The sequence below is a fragment of the Lepisosteus platostomus genome, chromosome 10 (genome assembly GCF_059453375.1).
Source record: "Lepisosteus platostomus isolate fLepPlt1 chromosome 10, fLepPlt1.hap1, whole genome shotgun sequence".
Classification (NCBI taxonomy): Eukaryota; Metazoa; Chordata; class Actinopteri; order Semionotiformes; family Lepisosteidae; genus Lepisosteus; species Lepisosteus platostomus.
In genome coordinates this window covers 43,053,127-43,068,754 of record NC_142620.1, presented here as the reverse complement: position 1 = coordinate 43,068,754, position 15,628 = coordinate 43,053,127, and the positions used below count along the sequence as shown (strand labels likewise).

The following is a 15,628-nucleotide window of genomic DNA, read 5'->3' as shown; positions in this document are numbered from 1 at the left end:
TGTCTGTACTTTCAGCCCCTTTTGACTGAATGTTTCTGGAGAAAAAGAAAGCGCTGCGTGCGCCTTCATCACTCTCACATCTAAAAGCATATGATTCTGTCTGTTTTATCATTCAGTACACTCTGATAATCCGCCCATCCATTACTATCAGAAAGTCCGATGGCAACCCGGCAAATACCGAACCTAAGCCTTAAAGCAAGAACACGCTTTGCATAGATTGACAGTCCATCGCCGGGCATGCACGCAACTAATCTAATCGACAAGGCTTTGGAAGTTGAGACAAAAGAGAAGCACCCACGGAAAATACGCGTAAAACAGAAATTATCACTCGAACGCGAGGAGAACATGGAAACTCGACGAAACCAGAACCCAGTATTTCCGAGACAGCTCTACTAACCGCCAAACCACATACTGTAGGCAATCAGCGCTGAGTGGTCTAGATATGACTTACATTCTAATTTACAACAATAATTTGCAATTAATGGATTCATCAGCAATAACAATGGTTATTGATCTCATCACAACACTTGTTAAATGTGCATTAAGAAATACCCACGTTTGTGTGTACAATTTTCCACTGTACTGTACCTCACTGTATTTAAAAGAAAGATTACTTAGTACTGTTTTCTAGTTATTAAAACTAGGAGAAATGAGTCCCGTACAGGATTCTATTCTTCTCATCTTTTAAAACCCATGAAGCTTGATGGAGGGATACACTGTATTTGACCTGCAAGTTCCACTCTTAAGAAATGTAATGCACATCCAGTATAAGAAATTTGATGTTACCCTGAATAGTAAACAATCTTGATAGTTTTTTCTTCATTATATTCTTAAAAGGGACTCATGAATAGTGCAACATGGTGCACCTATATTTGAAGCGGCAATTAAAAGCCTTTGGAACGTTGGTTTCCTTTTATTTCCTTTTTAATATAAATTAATTAAATATAAATCTAAGCTAAAAAGAAGCAAATATAAACAGAATGTCGGTGAGGGATATTTTTACCTAGTGCTTACAATAACTGCTAGCAAAAATGAAATAAAACGCCATGTTGGGATTTTCATCTTTTGAAGTTATTTTACATTCTAACATTAAACTCAGACTCGATTGAAAGAAGGGCATGGGTGCCGTTTTTCACAAAACGTTACAGTACCTCTCATTTTATTTATGAATATAATTTATATATTAAAAAAACACCGAAACCAGACTCTTAAGTTTCCTTAGCAAGGACTATAAGACTCGACCAAAACCTAATATTCTAAACATCTCTGCATGCAGAATTCACGGCTTGAAATGTTCAAGCTGGTAAATTCTCCAAACATACAATATTCCTACTGTGTATGTTTTAATATCATACAGTACATTGCTTTAGCTTTAGTATAATAAACCTTTATCTCTACAGTAAAGCATACAGTATTTAAATAGAAAAAAACGACTAACTATATACGGGTTTAATTAGTCTAATTTATCTTTCGGTTTCTGACAAGTATTTGAACTGTGGTCGAGATTTCCTTGAGTTCAGAACTGCAGGTGTGCAAGACATGTCAGACTACTTATATTTGTCTCTTTGTAGACACGAGAAACAGTCTTTGTGAAAGCACCAGATGTTAAGTGCCGCTGAAGAACCAAATTAACTTTAAACTGTTTCTCATTTATCTCCACTTTTAATGCCTGGTATGTTTCCGTGCTTTATCTTTTTTTTTAACGTTTACAATGCTTTGAATATGCAGTGATTGTGTACTTTTAAAAAATGAAAAAACTGATAGAATATTCTTGATAATATAATATTCTAATTAATAATTTATATTATGGCATTCAATCACTACACTGAAGAACATAAGAGCATTGTGAGAACTCTGTTTACAAGAAAATAATGTCCAGTTTTGACACTCCTAGTGTGTTTAGTGTTGTGGTAGTTGTTAGAACAGACTCCACAGTAGGTCTCCTTGCTGGGAACCTCAATTCTAGTGCAGAAACCACTGTTAGCTCTGGGGGTGGTTGTTTGCTTTGGTCTGTGTGAACTGCTACTGGCTAAGATACAAAGCTCACACTGAACCTTCCAAACCTTGCTATAAAAGAGCAAGAGCAAATGCAGCGCTTTCCTAACTTCTTCTGAGCTTGCAAACAGTAGATGTAGCATTAGTGGGCGATACACTGAGTATCCCAACAGCCACTGGGAGATGTGATTCTGAGCTGTCATTGACTCCAACTCCCTAATCCAACTGGGCTGTCTGCCTGTAGCCCTGTGGAATGAGCAAAGACACTGGACAGCAACTGGAGTGTAACATTGCTGTGGTTGGTCAGCTACAGCTCCTGCTGGGGAGGGGGCTGGTGGAGGTTTAGGTCGGGGGGTTATAACATCAAGAAGTTCTGTTTGACAGAGATATGGGACTTGTGCTTCCTTGGCCTGGAGATCACTGCTCTAGGACACCTAGTGTCCTAAGTGTTTTGACATTGGTCCAGGGTTGATACCAATCACAAATCCCATTTGGACCTTGTCCAAACAAGCCTGTGATTTGACTCTTGGCTGGAGTAAAAACCAGAAGAGATTGTCCTACAGCATCTGATTGTCTTATTAACCACCTCGACTCCTGGAATTCTACAACATCAAAATCATTTTGGGGGCTCCTTAAATACATGCATTTACTTTGTTTTAAGGTGTTTGAGTAGCAGTTAATAATATCAGTCTAAACTACAAAAAAATAAACTAGACGGTTTTAAGATGTGAGTCCTCACTTCTGTTACTAAAAGAACAGACTTTCTTCAGATAAAGAGGACGGATTGGCAACACAAAGGAGATTGGGTAAGTTAATGCAAAACAAACCATAATAACAAAACAGTAAGCAAACTGTGGGAGCTACATTTTAAGTCATCCAAAATTAAAGAAGTCTATTGACTTCTTTTAGTCAAGAGCCTGGTCATCTTAAGCAATCACTGGCCATACACAGGGCAATACACAGTAGTGGTTAGAGCTTGCACACCAACATTCAGTGTGCAGTCAACAGGCACAGTCAACATGTCATGAGCTTAACCTATAGAAAGTGACACCAGCACGGACCTTGAAAACTACTTGTGCTTTTAAAGTTATGGCAGTAACTGCTCGAGTGTTGTGCAAGGGGATGTCTTGTGCACATAATTAAATATTCGTAACATCAGTTTAACACTCTTTTATCTTAGTTTGTGAGTATATCTCCCTGAGGCGGCATTCTTGCTTGCAGATAAAACGTTGTCAGTTATTGCCTGGCAAAAATGATAATGATCAGTGTTTTCATAGTTGTTTCATTTAATAAACATGAAAATAAAATAAGTATTCAATAAACTCTACATGTTTTAGATGCCTTATAGTGTTTTCGGGGGGTATGATATAATAGGTTTCCTGTTATTTTATGTTTTTTTTAATAACTATATTTCAGAATCCAGGCTGGTGCTGGATTCATCTCGCCCCTGTGCTGACCACAGCAAAATTAAACAGCATTAAAGAAATCATGTAGTATTATTTGTGTGGTTTACAACTGGGGTTGCATGGTAACAATTTTGGAGAAATATGCTAAGTACATTTGTACAACATTTGTACAGTACATAAGTGGGATGTCACATTTGCTATTAATAATGTAAAACCACAGATGTGAGACCCTTTATTGAAGAGCTTCTAATTGTCGTATCTATGTAGAATGTTATAAGGAAAAGTTGGGTTTTGTATTTCAACTACCTATATGCAATGGATAATCTCTATTTTGCACTGTTTACACACTGCTCAAATAATAAAGGAAGAAAGCTTTTATGACTTGATTTCAAAATGGATTATGAAATCAACATCAATATGTCATATGTGGTTGGAGCCAAACTTTTGGCTTCTGTCAAACAAATGACTGAATGAGATCCTTGGATCCATTATCGACCACATTACAGCCCAAATGGGCTGAGTTTGTAACATTTTTATGTTCTAAGTACACCAAGAACAGTTTCAATTCTTTGAAGCACATACAGAAAGATTTCAGTATGTGACCATCCATCCATAAACTGCTTATTGCTGGTGAGGGTCACAGAAACACCATGGAAGTGTGTTTCCGTGTTTGACACATGGGAGTGTGTCAAAGAAAGAGTGCAAGACAGGACTACACCCGTAATGGGAGACTCAGGCAAACAGGCACAGTGTGATGACAGTCACGCAAACCTGTTCAAGCATGACAGAAGAGCTCAAAAACCATACAGTACCTAAATATTGAATCCCATGTTATCGGTATGCTCTTCATTGCCAGCAGACAAAGGGCTTGTGGAGATGGAGAAGGAGAAGGCACACTAAGCAACAGACATAAGCCCAGCTGACACACACAAACATAGTCTTTATCCGGTTTGTCTGACCTGCGATATGCTGACCAGGAGTGTGTGCCTTTCCTTTTGTCCGCATTTCAGAGCTCCACTTGCTCCAGGTTTAAATAGCAACCAGCGAATCAGAGCTGTGATGGAATCTGTGTCCGTGTCCTGCGTTAATTGTTTGGGGGAAAAGAAGTAGTGGGGAGTGCTCAGAGGAGAAAAAGGCAAAGAAGACTCCACTCCACTGCATTTAGTGGAGGCAAGGAGCTGAGCCAACAGGTGAAGAACTATATTGTAACTCCCTTATACTAATTCATTGCATGCTGAAAAGAGAAGAAAATAAGCATGTTTTGGCTGCGGAGCCCTCTTCAGGTGTGGCGCCCGAGGACAACTCCATAGCCAAAACGTTGCGTTGTGTGACACCCGAAGAAGACTCCACAGCCAAAACATTGTGTTTCTTTTCTTCTCTTTTCAGCATGGAATAAACCTTTGCAGCCTATGCATGCTGACGCAGCTACCTACTTGAGCTACCTACTTGAATAGGTACCTATTCAATTCACCGTATTTTGAGAGCCATGGCCTTGTTTTTTTTTTTTGGCTGTGGTATCAGACACAGTTTAGGGACCCCATTTAATCTAACCAGCATGTCTGTAAATGTGGGGAAAAAACCAAAGCGCTCAGAGAATAACTACAGGAGCAAGGGTAGAGCATACAAACTGTGAGGTATACCAGATCTGTGAGGCAGCAGTGCTAAACACTACACCTCCATAATGCCCACTCACTATACTGTATGTATATATGTACAGCTGCAAAGTGTTAGGCTATTTTATACAAAATACTATACAAAGCTAAAAAAGATTCAGATCAAATTTTGAAAGAAGCTAAAGTCTCAATGACCAGTCTCCAATAATTTTGCATGTCCCCCTCCTTGTGATATTGTGATATTGTGAAGAGAGCCATAAGAACATTATCAAGGCTATATGAGTTTACTGTTACTGAACACTAACAGCCAGATCACTTTGGATGCATCTTGAGTATATCTCTTAGTTGAGATTTAATCATAAAGACTGAGATATAACGAAATTGCTGTTGTGGAACACTGAAAGACATTAATTACAATTACTTCTGCATTTAAAATGCAATCAATGATATTCTGATATTTAGCATAGTTGAGCTTTTTTGGAAAACTAGAATACATTAATTACAATTACTGCTGCAATTAGCATGCCCATTTTTGAAAAGTTATCCCCGTAGAAGGAATCTATCCATAAAGTGGATTACCATTTTACATGGAACATAATTGGCCTCACACTAGCTCAGACAAACAGAAAGAGAAATGTTTTCCAAAAATGCAACTTTATTTTTTAAACAAACTGTAAAAAAAACAGACTTCAAAAAATGAATTACCTGCAAGCACATTATACGTTTACTCATTTACAAGACGTAGATGTCAAACAAAATACACTTCCTAGGACCCAAAATAAACACATTAAGTTCGACTCAAATATGGCAACAGAAAGATATTCCTAAAAAGACTCATTATATATTATAAATAGGACGAATTAAAATTCTTTACAGCATAATCTTTATATTATGTCATATAAATCTGCATGTCTTTCCTCAGTGCAGTACATTTAAACATATTTTTTATTACTGTATAACAGCAGAAAACCGCAAGCATTCATTCCACCTGGGCAAACGAGATGAGACTGGGAGGAAAGGCAGCACCATAATTAAAACAGAACTTCTTACATCCTAACTTACAGTGATCAAATTGTAGATGTATTTTTGATGCATGTCGGATTTGTACGAGAACTCCTTAATACAAAAGCCAGTGGTCTTCAGTGTTCAATGCCACCCTGTATGTTCTACAAATGACCCTCTACAATAAGGGATGTCCAGTCCTGGTCTGGCCAACTTGGTGTATCTGCATGTTTTCTTGGACTCTTGAAAGTATCAGCACCCGAAGAGCCTTATGTTGTTAAATTAGTCCAATTTAATGATTCAGACCAGATGTTGATTACAGTGGAAGTCCTGGAAGTCAGAAGCTTCAGTTGTGTCCTGTGCTACTAAAGGGAATCATTTCTCATTTGATTCTATATTTCATTGGTGTAAGAGAATGAAAAGAAAAACACATTTTCTCTTGTGTGCAACTCAATTGAAATGCAAATAGGTCCATTCTCAAATGATCTCAAATGAATTACTGTCTTATCTGGATATAATTCACGTGTTTTAACAGCCATTTTAGGCTGGTGATTTAAACATTATGACAGACTAAAAAGCTACTTGCTATGAACCCTTTTTCCAGCCATTAAATGTTTCTAATCAAGCAAATGAAGGCTAACACCAAACAGAAACAAAAAAAGATCCTGCCATCTTGCGAAACATGTGCAGAACTAGGGACAGCATGCTCTTTGACACAAGACATGGGATACAAAAAGAGGAAGATGTTTGATTCAGATGCCCTCAAAAGGTCATCAGTGTCCTTGCTGATAACTGCTTTCCTGTAAGTTAAGTGACAGCACTGGAGACGTATATCCCTTTTACCAAGTAACTTCATCTGACACATGCAGATAAGTTTTGTGAGTTTTGCGATTTGTCCCTGTCAACACAAGCTTACTGATTTTCCACAGTAGGTTCATTTTTTTAAAACACAAAAATCTCTAAACAATCCATTCAAGCCTCATTCAGATTTCTGGGTGATTTAAACCATAACATTTTATAAGTATATTGAAACCTCTTCAGTTTAAGTAATGAAAAATTCACTATTTTTTATCAAGGGTTGTGTTCAAGAACTTAGAATTAAATCCAAAATCGGAAAAGACTATGGTATTATACAATGATGTCAGTAAAACCCTGATTTATTTTATTTTATACAGATTCAGTCACTACCCCTATTTGGACAGAAATAAAGCAAACAAACACTGCTTTTAGTGTAAATCTCAGTAGCCCCAGCCCAGACATTTGATTTGCTAACAGCGATTATGGTGTCTTTATCTTTCCTAAGCTTTATTTTTAGCAGAAATATTCCAATAATAACAAAGCACCTGAAACACAGAGTAGAAAATTATTATTACTCTTCACAAAATCTTTTGTGTCTTTAGAGTATGAACACATAAGTGTTAACACAAAGTTGAACACTTTTTTTCTCTCTATTGTTGCTGTTTTAAGAGTACTCCAGGGCTGAGTTCCAGCTCTGACTTTGTGCAGCCTGGGTTGTCTCCATGTTAGGTATGTTTGCTTGTAGTGACGTGTGTTGCTGTGTTAAGAGAACAGAGCTCTATGCAATTACAAAGTGGTAACATTCTGTGTTGTTGACCTATGCCTTGGCTGTGTGTATCTAACAAGCAGTGTTTTTCTCTCTCTACAAAACAATTTCAGTTCAAGGTTTAAGCTTTATTATTCCCTATGGGGAAATTTGTTTTAAGGCATAGTCAAACAGTATATAATAATAAGAGCCCCTTTCCACCACAAACCAAGGACTGATCTGAATCGTTTGATGTCTTATTAAATGCATATTTTTACAGAGCTATTTTTAATTTTAATTAGGAAGTCATCTTTTGTGCTGAGCATCTACAAACTGCGTCTACTGAAAATGAGTGTGGAAAAGTGGATCAATGAGGTACCTTTGGCCAATCACTTTGTCTAAAAAATAAAAAGCACTAAAACAGAACTTTCTTATTTGATCCCCAGTTAATTGCTTAATACAGTATATCTGAAATATTAGGGAAGTATGTGTTTTTTTAGGTGGAGAGCCTAACATTTTATCAACTGTTATTTTTTCTTTAGTGGAAACAGCAATGACAATGAATTACTTCTTGCCTTTTTTTTATTAGTAACTAGGTAACATATTTGAATTAGATCTGTTCATCAGTACAGTACCTTATTTTTGTGCAATACCTACATCCATTAAACTCTTAAAGTTAAACAGCCCTTTTTTGTTGCTCTTTTCAGGAAATGATTTTGTGATAAAATGTACCCAATCTTATTTATATAGGTGGCTTATGACAAATATAATGAAAGTAGGATACTGGAAAACGTATCACAATGCAGAAGTGATTTGGCAAAGACAGACCTTTCCTTTAGTACTGAGATTGGATTTTGTGACTGGATCCTGGACAATTTATGGAGTTCACAGGCTGAAAGATTTAAAATTTAAACAGGCAAGTATAGTAACTACCTTGAGCTCTGTTTGGACAGCTGTTAGCATATGGTAAGCTTATCTGAATTTTTAATATCCAAGTCTCACGTTAGTAACTATAGTATTTAATTAAAAAGGGTTGAACTTTTTTTGAAACAGTCTAATCAGATGGACTGGCAGAGTCATTATTGGCAAATGTTTTTGGTGAATCTCTAATGCCAGTGAGAAACTTTACTCTGACACAGTGTTGACAGGGTGAGGCACTGTCCAAGCATACGCAGGTAACCCACTGAAATAATGGGTTTCAGAGAAGGGGATCTACAGGAATAGTAAGAGCAGGTACTCTGCAGATCTGGACACCTCTGTCTTGGAGCTGCCCATCATTGCGAAGTTCTAAACAGCACCCTTTGTGTACTTATCTATGTACTGTACATTTGTATGGTATAGGTATGTGGGCAGTTCTTAAATGGGTTCTGCTGTCAACAATACATGACGGTTTACATCTCCTGAAATTTACTGAACTGTGAGGCTATCCCTAAATTCTTCTGTGCTCCGGCTATATTTGAATGTGGTACTGCCTGCCTGTTTTTCTATCATTGAATGAAGCCTATAACTATTAAGAAAATAATTTGGGCCTGTAAGCATTAACATAAGTAGAAAGAGCATTAGATATATTTGATTTAAAGACCATTTTTGTTGTGGTTTTGTTTGAGGAATATGTCCCTGAATATTCCAGTAATCAACGCAAAGGTCACTCTTCTTTAAAACTGGTTACAAACACATCTGGCACAGCAGAGAAACCAAGACTTATAGCATGCTGAAGGATGTGGTTAACGGGCTCAAGAGTGAGGCAATTTCCACTCCGCTGCAGAAACTTTGTTTCTTTTCAATGCACAGCTGTTAATACTTCATCCAGTTCTCTAAGACACTAACAATGAAACTACACCCTGACTGGCAATAGTCCTAAAACTGCAAATCTAAATTAACAATAAGCTGTCCAGGGTTAGAAAATTAGTGCCTATATGTATTACCAATAAAATTAGTCAATGTGTTTTTAAGGATCCAGAAGACAGATTCATTAAGGTATGACATGGTTAAATTTCAAAGTGACTCATCAGATGAATAGTAAATTGTAATAAAACCATTTAATTTTAAAACCAATTTGGAGTACATTCATCTTTTCTTTCGTCCCCATGTTGATAAACCAACAAAACGGATTCATGTGCACTTTATATTGCAATGTAAATTAATGCATTCTTTGTGCATTTTATCCTCTCTTTTGCATATTGGAATAAACATTTAAAGTGAAAATTTATATTTCTCTCTGCTGTAAGACCACGATGAAAGATTTGTTTACTCTGTTTATTTTCTCCCAGTTATTGATCTAAAAACAAAACAGGTGGTCATTTCTGCTCACAAACCCAGCTCTTGAGTACAAGATTGATTTACTGAAAAATGTAATTAAACAGTAATTTAAACAGATGAAGCACTTTGGTCAAATATACTGTATGCCAAAAGGTAGCTATTGCTGACAAATATTGAAGAGTTTTGTATTACAAACTATAGTGGTGAGGAATGCTATTAATACAACTGTTGCACTTTAAATAAGACACAGTGACGTAGGCAATGTATCCTCTCTAATAGTGAAGTTGACCTGTATAGAATTATCTTCTTGCTATCTAAACCCAAAAGCGGGAAAGAGTGTCAAGTAAAAGTTAAAATCTGGTTTGACAGGTCATATGTGTTTTTGTAAGAAAGGACAAGAGGTGCCAGTTTTTTTTACACGTGATTCTATCAACAAAAACTCATCTTACTCATTTTTATTGAGTCAGAATCTCCATAAAAGTCATAAAAGTCATGCTTTTTAATGAACTGCAATAATTAATCCAATAATTTATTTATTATAAAAAAGATTTGAAGGGCACCTTAACAGTTATAGGTAAGTTGGCAAGACGTATCAGTTGTACCTTTCATATACTGAAGTTAACAAGTCCTTAATTTAATTTTCCTTGGACTGATATGTGGTGCATCTACAGTACAGTTAAGACTTTGTTGCTTTACACTGAACTCTTGAGACATTTCAGATCTGCTCTCAAAAACTCAGGATGATTTTGTTGGCAAACTTTTATTACAGGCTTCCAATCTTTATCTGCAAAAAGAACATCTGTGAGCGATGGCATTTTTTTTACATCCAGTAAGATGAGCCAGTAAGATAAAAAATGTAATACTGAGAACTGACCTCCACTGAGAAAACTGGCTTTAGGATAGAAGTAAAAAAATGATTCATTTTAATTGGGATTCTATCTGTTTTTTACCTTGATCAAACTTCCTATCTAATCCTGTCCTATCTTCTTGTCTTTGTAAGGAAAGGGCAGTTGCATACAGTAGAAAAAGTTCTGGGTCTCATTTATATACACACTGAATGGAAGTTTATATATAAATAATGCATTTCTTTTCCCAGGCTCTCACTGTTCCCAAAGGAAGGATTTACATGGTCGTTGGAAAGGAGTGGCATGGTGATCCATATCCTAGGTCAGACGACGTGCCACTGATCGCTCGGAAAACATGCATGGAGTTCTGAAGCAAAGAGTGCATCATGTCCTCCTGGAAAATCTAAAAGAGAAAAGTCAAATTGAAAAAATGTCAAAAAAGTGGCAGAGACAGTTGCGCATTTAGCATTTGCTTCAAAAAGTACAGTAACTTGTTTGGAAATATTACCCAGGTTTTCCTTATAACTGCAGTGAAGCAGGGCAGCATGTTGTCAGAGAAGAAAAACAGAAAAAGGAAAAGGTTAGTACAGATTTCTGAAGCAAGCACCTTACCTGCTCTCTTTTACAATGTGAAGTGCTCCGCAATGCCAGTAATACAGTATGATTCAGGAAGGAAGTATAATGTGGTCTCAGCACAATGTGTCCATTACCAGAAAGTGACTTCCTAGTAAAGGTCAGAACAAAGCAGGATGCGCCAGTAACTCGCAGGTTACTTGCATATACAGTACACACACAGGGACAATTTAGATGCATCAATGAACCTAGCCAGCCTGCCTCTGGGACGTGTGTATTCCCATGAAAAAGGGAAGAACATAAAAAATGCCACACAGAAAGTGCCCTTACCCACAATGAGATCCAGGGCCCAAGACCCGTCGATGCATTTCTGTGCTACACCTGTTTGAGTAACTTCAATTTAAAATAATTTTCACTATTGAGGATTTACATGCCAGATAAACTCAAACAGCATGCTAGGTTTGAAGGCCTCCAGTTTCCTCAGGTCACAGTGTTTCAGTTTCCAACAAGGAGACACAGAGGTTCTATAACCTCAATTAACATGCACAGGAAAGTCCATTTTGGTGGAATTTTTCCTGGTTATTGCTTCTGGCTTTAATTACAGTACATTAATTACTGCCTCGATCTTGACTTTATAAGATCATAACTATAATAAAGATACAGCATTGTCAGCGGTAACCTCCTTAAAACTTTTGCTTCGGAGCTTTTTAATAACTTAAAACACTCAAAAAAGGAAATTCACCTGGAAGAAGTTCTGTTTCACCAGGAAGATCGAAAACTCATGTGTCGTCATATTTCCACGCAAGTCCGTGCTATAACTAAGCCGGCGTCACACTACATGACTAGACATGACTTCTAGCCAGGGAGCATGTCAAATTTAATGACTGCAGTTGCTGAATCTTGCTGCCTTTTCTGTCCTAGAGGGTGTCAAATTATACAACTAGGAATCGCAGGGGGTGACTAATTACACGATTCCCTCAAAACTTTTCATCACAGTTCCAAATCTTGTACTGCGCTGCGAAAGTACCGCGAGGTCGCCTCACTTTGGCAGCCAATCAACGTGCAGCACACCGGAATAAGAGGAGGAGCACCACATGAAAGTAAATAAACAACAAACAGCAATACGAAACGACAAACAAGAAACACCGAACAGACAACTCTGCTGGCTCCAAAGTTTGACGAGCCCGGTAACTGGCGCTAACTGTGACTCTGCAACTCGCTGTGATTTTCTTACGATGATGTAGATGAAGCCTACGACTGAAAATCCTAGTAAAAATTGTGTAGTGTGACACTAGCTTAAGGAGAGTAACAGACTTCATATGCTCCTTACAATGGCTATACTGCTACAGCTAGGTGGGGGTGGTGAAATACGGACTCTACAATAGCTAGTGTCAACATTTGCAGTTCTCTTTAAAGCTTCAAAGAAAGAAGAGTTTACTGAGTTGTACTAGGACTGAGACATACTGATCAAAGGAATCCTCTGGTTACCATGGTTAATTGAATTCTGGATTAATGATTAAGGGTCATTGACAGTCAAGAAACAAAGGAAATAAGGATTGTAACAATACCTAAATATATAAATGTCTCAGACATTTAAATAATCAAGATTTTAAACTTTATTTTAAGGTTACAAACAAGAGGGCACCACTCAGCCTATCTGTTAGTAGTATAGTATAGCTACAGTAGTATCTTATTGATCCAAGAGTCTCATTTAAGTGTTTCTTGAAGGAATCTAAAGTATCCCCTTTAACCACAGGACTGGGTAGGACCCTGCATCTCACAGCTGCAGCCCACTGAAGCTAAGCAGGTGTGAGCCTGGTCAGTACCTGCACTCACCCTGTAGGCTTTGTGGGTCCTAATGCCCCAGTATAGTGACGGGGACACTATACTGTAAACAAGTGCTGTCCTTCGGATGAGACGTAAAACCGAGGTCCTGACTCTGTGGTGTTTGTCGAATTGAGTAGGGGTGTAACCCCGGCATCCTGGCCAAATTTCCCATTGGCCCTTACCAATCATGGCCTCCTAATAATCCCCATCTATGAATTGGCTTCATTATTCTGCTCTCCTACCCACTGATAGCTGATGTGTGGTGAGCGTTCTGGCGCAGTATGGCTGCCGTTGCATCATCTAGGTGGATGCTGCACCTTGGTGGTGGTGGAGGGGAGTCCCCATTACCTTTAAAGCGCTATATAAGTGTAAGGAATTATTATTATTATTATTATTATTATTATTATTATTATTAAAGAAGCACCCTTTAAATGCGTTTCCAATTAGTTTCCACTTGACTTGTGTCCCATTTCAGTGTCCATTCAGCAGACATCAGAATTAATTGGACTGATGTTGTCAATGCCTTTGAGGATTTGTAATACTGTACTTGTATCAGGTCCCGTCACAGTTTTCTCTGATCTAAACTAAAAAGGGTCAGTTCTTTCAGAGAACCTTTTTAGTGTTGAACGTAGAAGTCTGCGAAGGGACCTGATACAGGTATTTTATGCACAATTAGTACTTGTTCTAGTTGTTTTACACACTATTATACATCCAATAACCCTGCTCCACTTGAAAGATATATTCCTTATTTCTCTGCTATTTATTAAAAGCACTACATGGAATTCTCAATGTAGTGGAATCTTAAAATGCCTTAAACTAGTTTTTAATTATTTAATATTATTTTCTAAATTGATATTTAATAATAAAAAAACTGATATTAACAGCCACCAATTGCAAACCTTCAGCCTACGTTTTGGATTGAACCCCAAAAGAGGAAAAGAATGGTTTACAATGTGTTATCCGCTCTTCTTCAAGTGTTTTGTATCTAGGCTGCCAGCTCTATGTTAGCTTCCTATAAAACAGAATGTTTTGACAGTCTTATTCAGGAGCAGACCTAACAAATCTTTTCACAGTCTCTCTAAATACTTCCTTCTAATTCCATAACTAACTAAAATGGTCACATTCTTAGAATTGGTGAACTATTCTTGTGACACCAAATAATACTGCTGAAACTTTCCCCTGACACCTCCCACACAATCCTGACACACCCCTGCATCAACACCTTAGTTTTAGAAGCAAGGCATGCTGCAACCTGTGAATGCTGCAGATTTCATCTCATGGAAGAGACAAATACAAGAGTGTCTCCTCTCCTCCTGGTGGCCTGCTCAGCAGATAAAGTCAGCAATTTTCAGGATAACATTTTGTTTTCTTTTGCATTCCAAGTTAAAGTATACATCCACAGTGACAGACATGCAAACTGAAATATTGCCAAGCTGATAAAATGCCCTTTATAGCAAGATGTTTTTACTAAACTTTTGGTTTTTGTAAACAAATCCAGGGTTTGACAAGATGGAGCAAGAGAAGTTTTTTTTTCTAATGTTGTTGTTTTCCTAAGTAGGTCTAAAAACAAAAGACAATTTGGAGAAATGTGTAGTCTTAGTCCTTCTTTTCAGTAGCATTGTTTCCATGGATACAGCACCTTCCTCACTATGCGCTATGTTAAAAAGCTACACTGTAGCTTGGTGCTGGTAATCTTTGACCTAGCGGAGCTAAGAGAGGCCTGTTGCAGTGCAGACATAGCAGCACAACTGCAAATTGTAGTATAATGTGCAATATAAACACTGTCCTCTGTACTAAGAGGAAATATGTTAATGAGAAGAATCACAGTCCACTTATTTAAATATCTGTGAAGCATGTTGCGAGCTTAGCAACAGCTTTCTGAAAAAAAAATGTGGTAGGTAATTTGCAATTAGCCTGATGTATCATCCTCCACACCACTCCATTTCCACTTATGGGACAACATCTCAGTCTGGCTCACCCGGACCGTTGCGGTTCCGCGCGGGCACATGCCCTCCGCTGCTGCACCCCGCCCATTTCGTCCTGCAACACCGGGGGGCGCAAACCCGGGTCTCCGGCGTAACGCAACAGGGAACCAGCCACATGAGTTAAAGGAGACCTCCCTCAGCCCAGGCAGCTGAGGTCCCTGCTATGCGCAGGGTGGGCGATGGTGTCACCATATCCGAACTAGCTCTGCTACACACACACCCACATAACCTGGCACTAAGCCATGACAAGGATGATAGCAGAAAAAAAAAAACTATGGAGCTTAGAATTCCACATGTTTCTTCCCTCATCTGGTTAATAATGAGGCTGCTCTTAATGAACGAGTCATGAATTTAGCAGGGCTACTTGACTAAGATGTTCATAAGGCATGTTTCCTATTTCTTTACAAATGTTCAGAATGAGCAGGAGGACTATGCCGCACACATACAAAATCAGTTTCTCTAAATGTTGTAGAAACCGGAAATATATTTGCATTGCTAGTAGGTCAGACCTGCTTTGAGGGAAAAACAAGAATTTGTGTCCAGGAATAAAAGCAACAATTCAATCAAGGGCAGCTGATTG

General features: G+C 37.9%; 1 protein-coding gene across 3 annotated transcripts in view; it reads right to left on the bottom strand.

Annotated features, from left to right (window-relative positions):
* Positions 1 to 10,334: 10,334 nt before the first annotated feature.
* Positions 10,335 to 15,628, bottom strand: part of dock11 (dedicator of cytokinesis 11) — a 137,966-nt gene continuing 132,672 nt past the window's right edge. For 2 of the 3 annotated variants that reach the window (XM_088649076.1, XM_088649078.1), the window contains one exon: positions 10,335 to 11,066. In XM_088649076.1, coding sequence (XP_088505202.1) covers positions 10,941 to 11,066 — 126 coding nt within the window. In that variant the 3' untranslated portion in view covers positions 10,335 to 10,940. Of the gene's footprint in view, positions 11,067 to 11,171; positions 11,189 to 15,628 lie in introns of all 3 variants that reach the window. The other variant, XM_088649079.1, reaches the window with a different exon arrangement.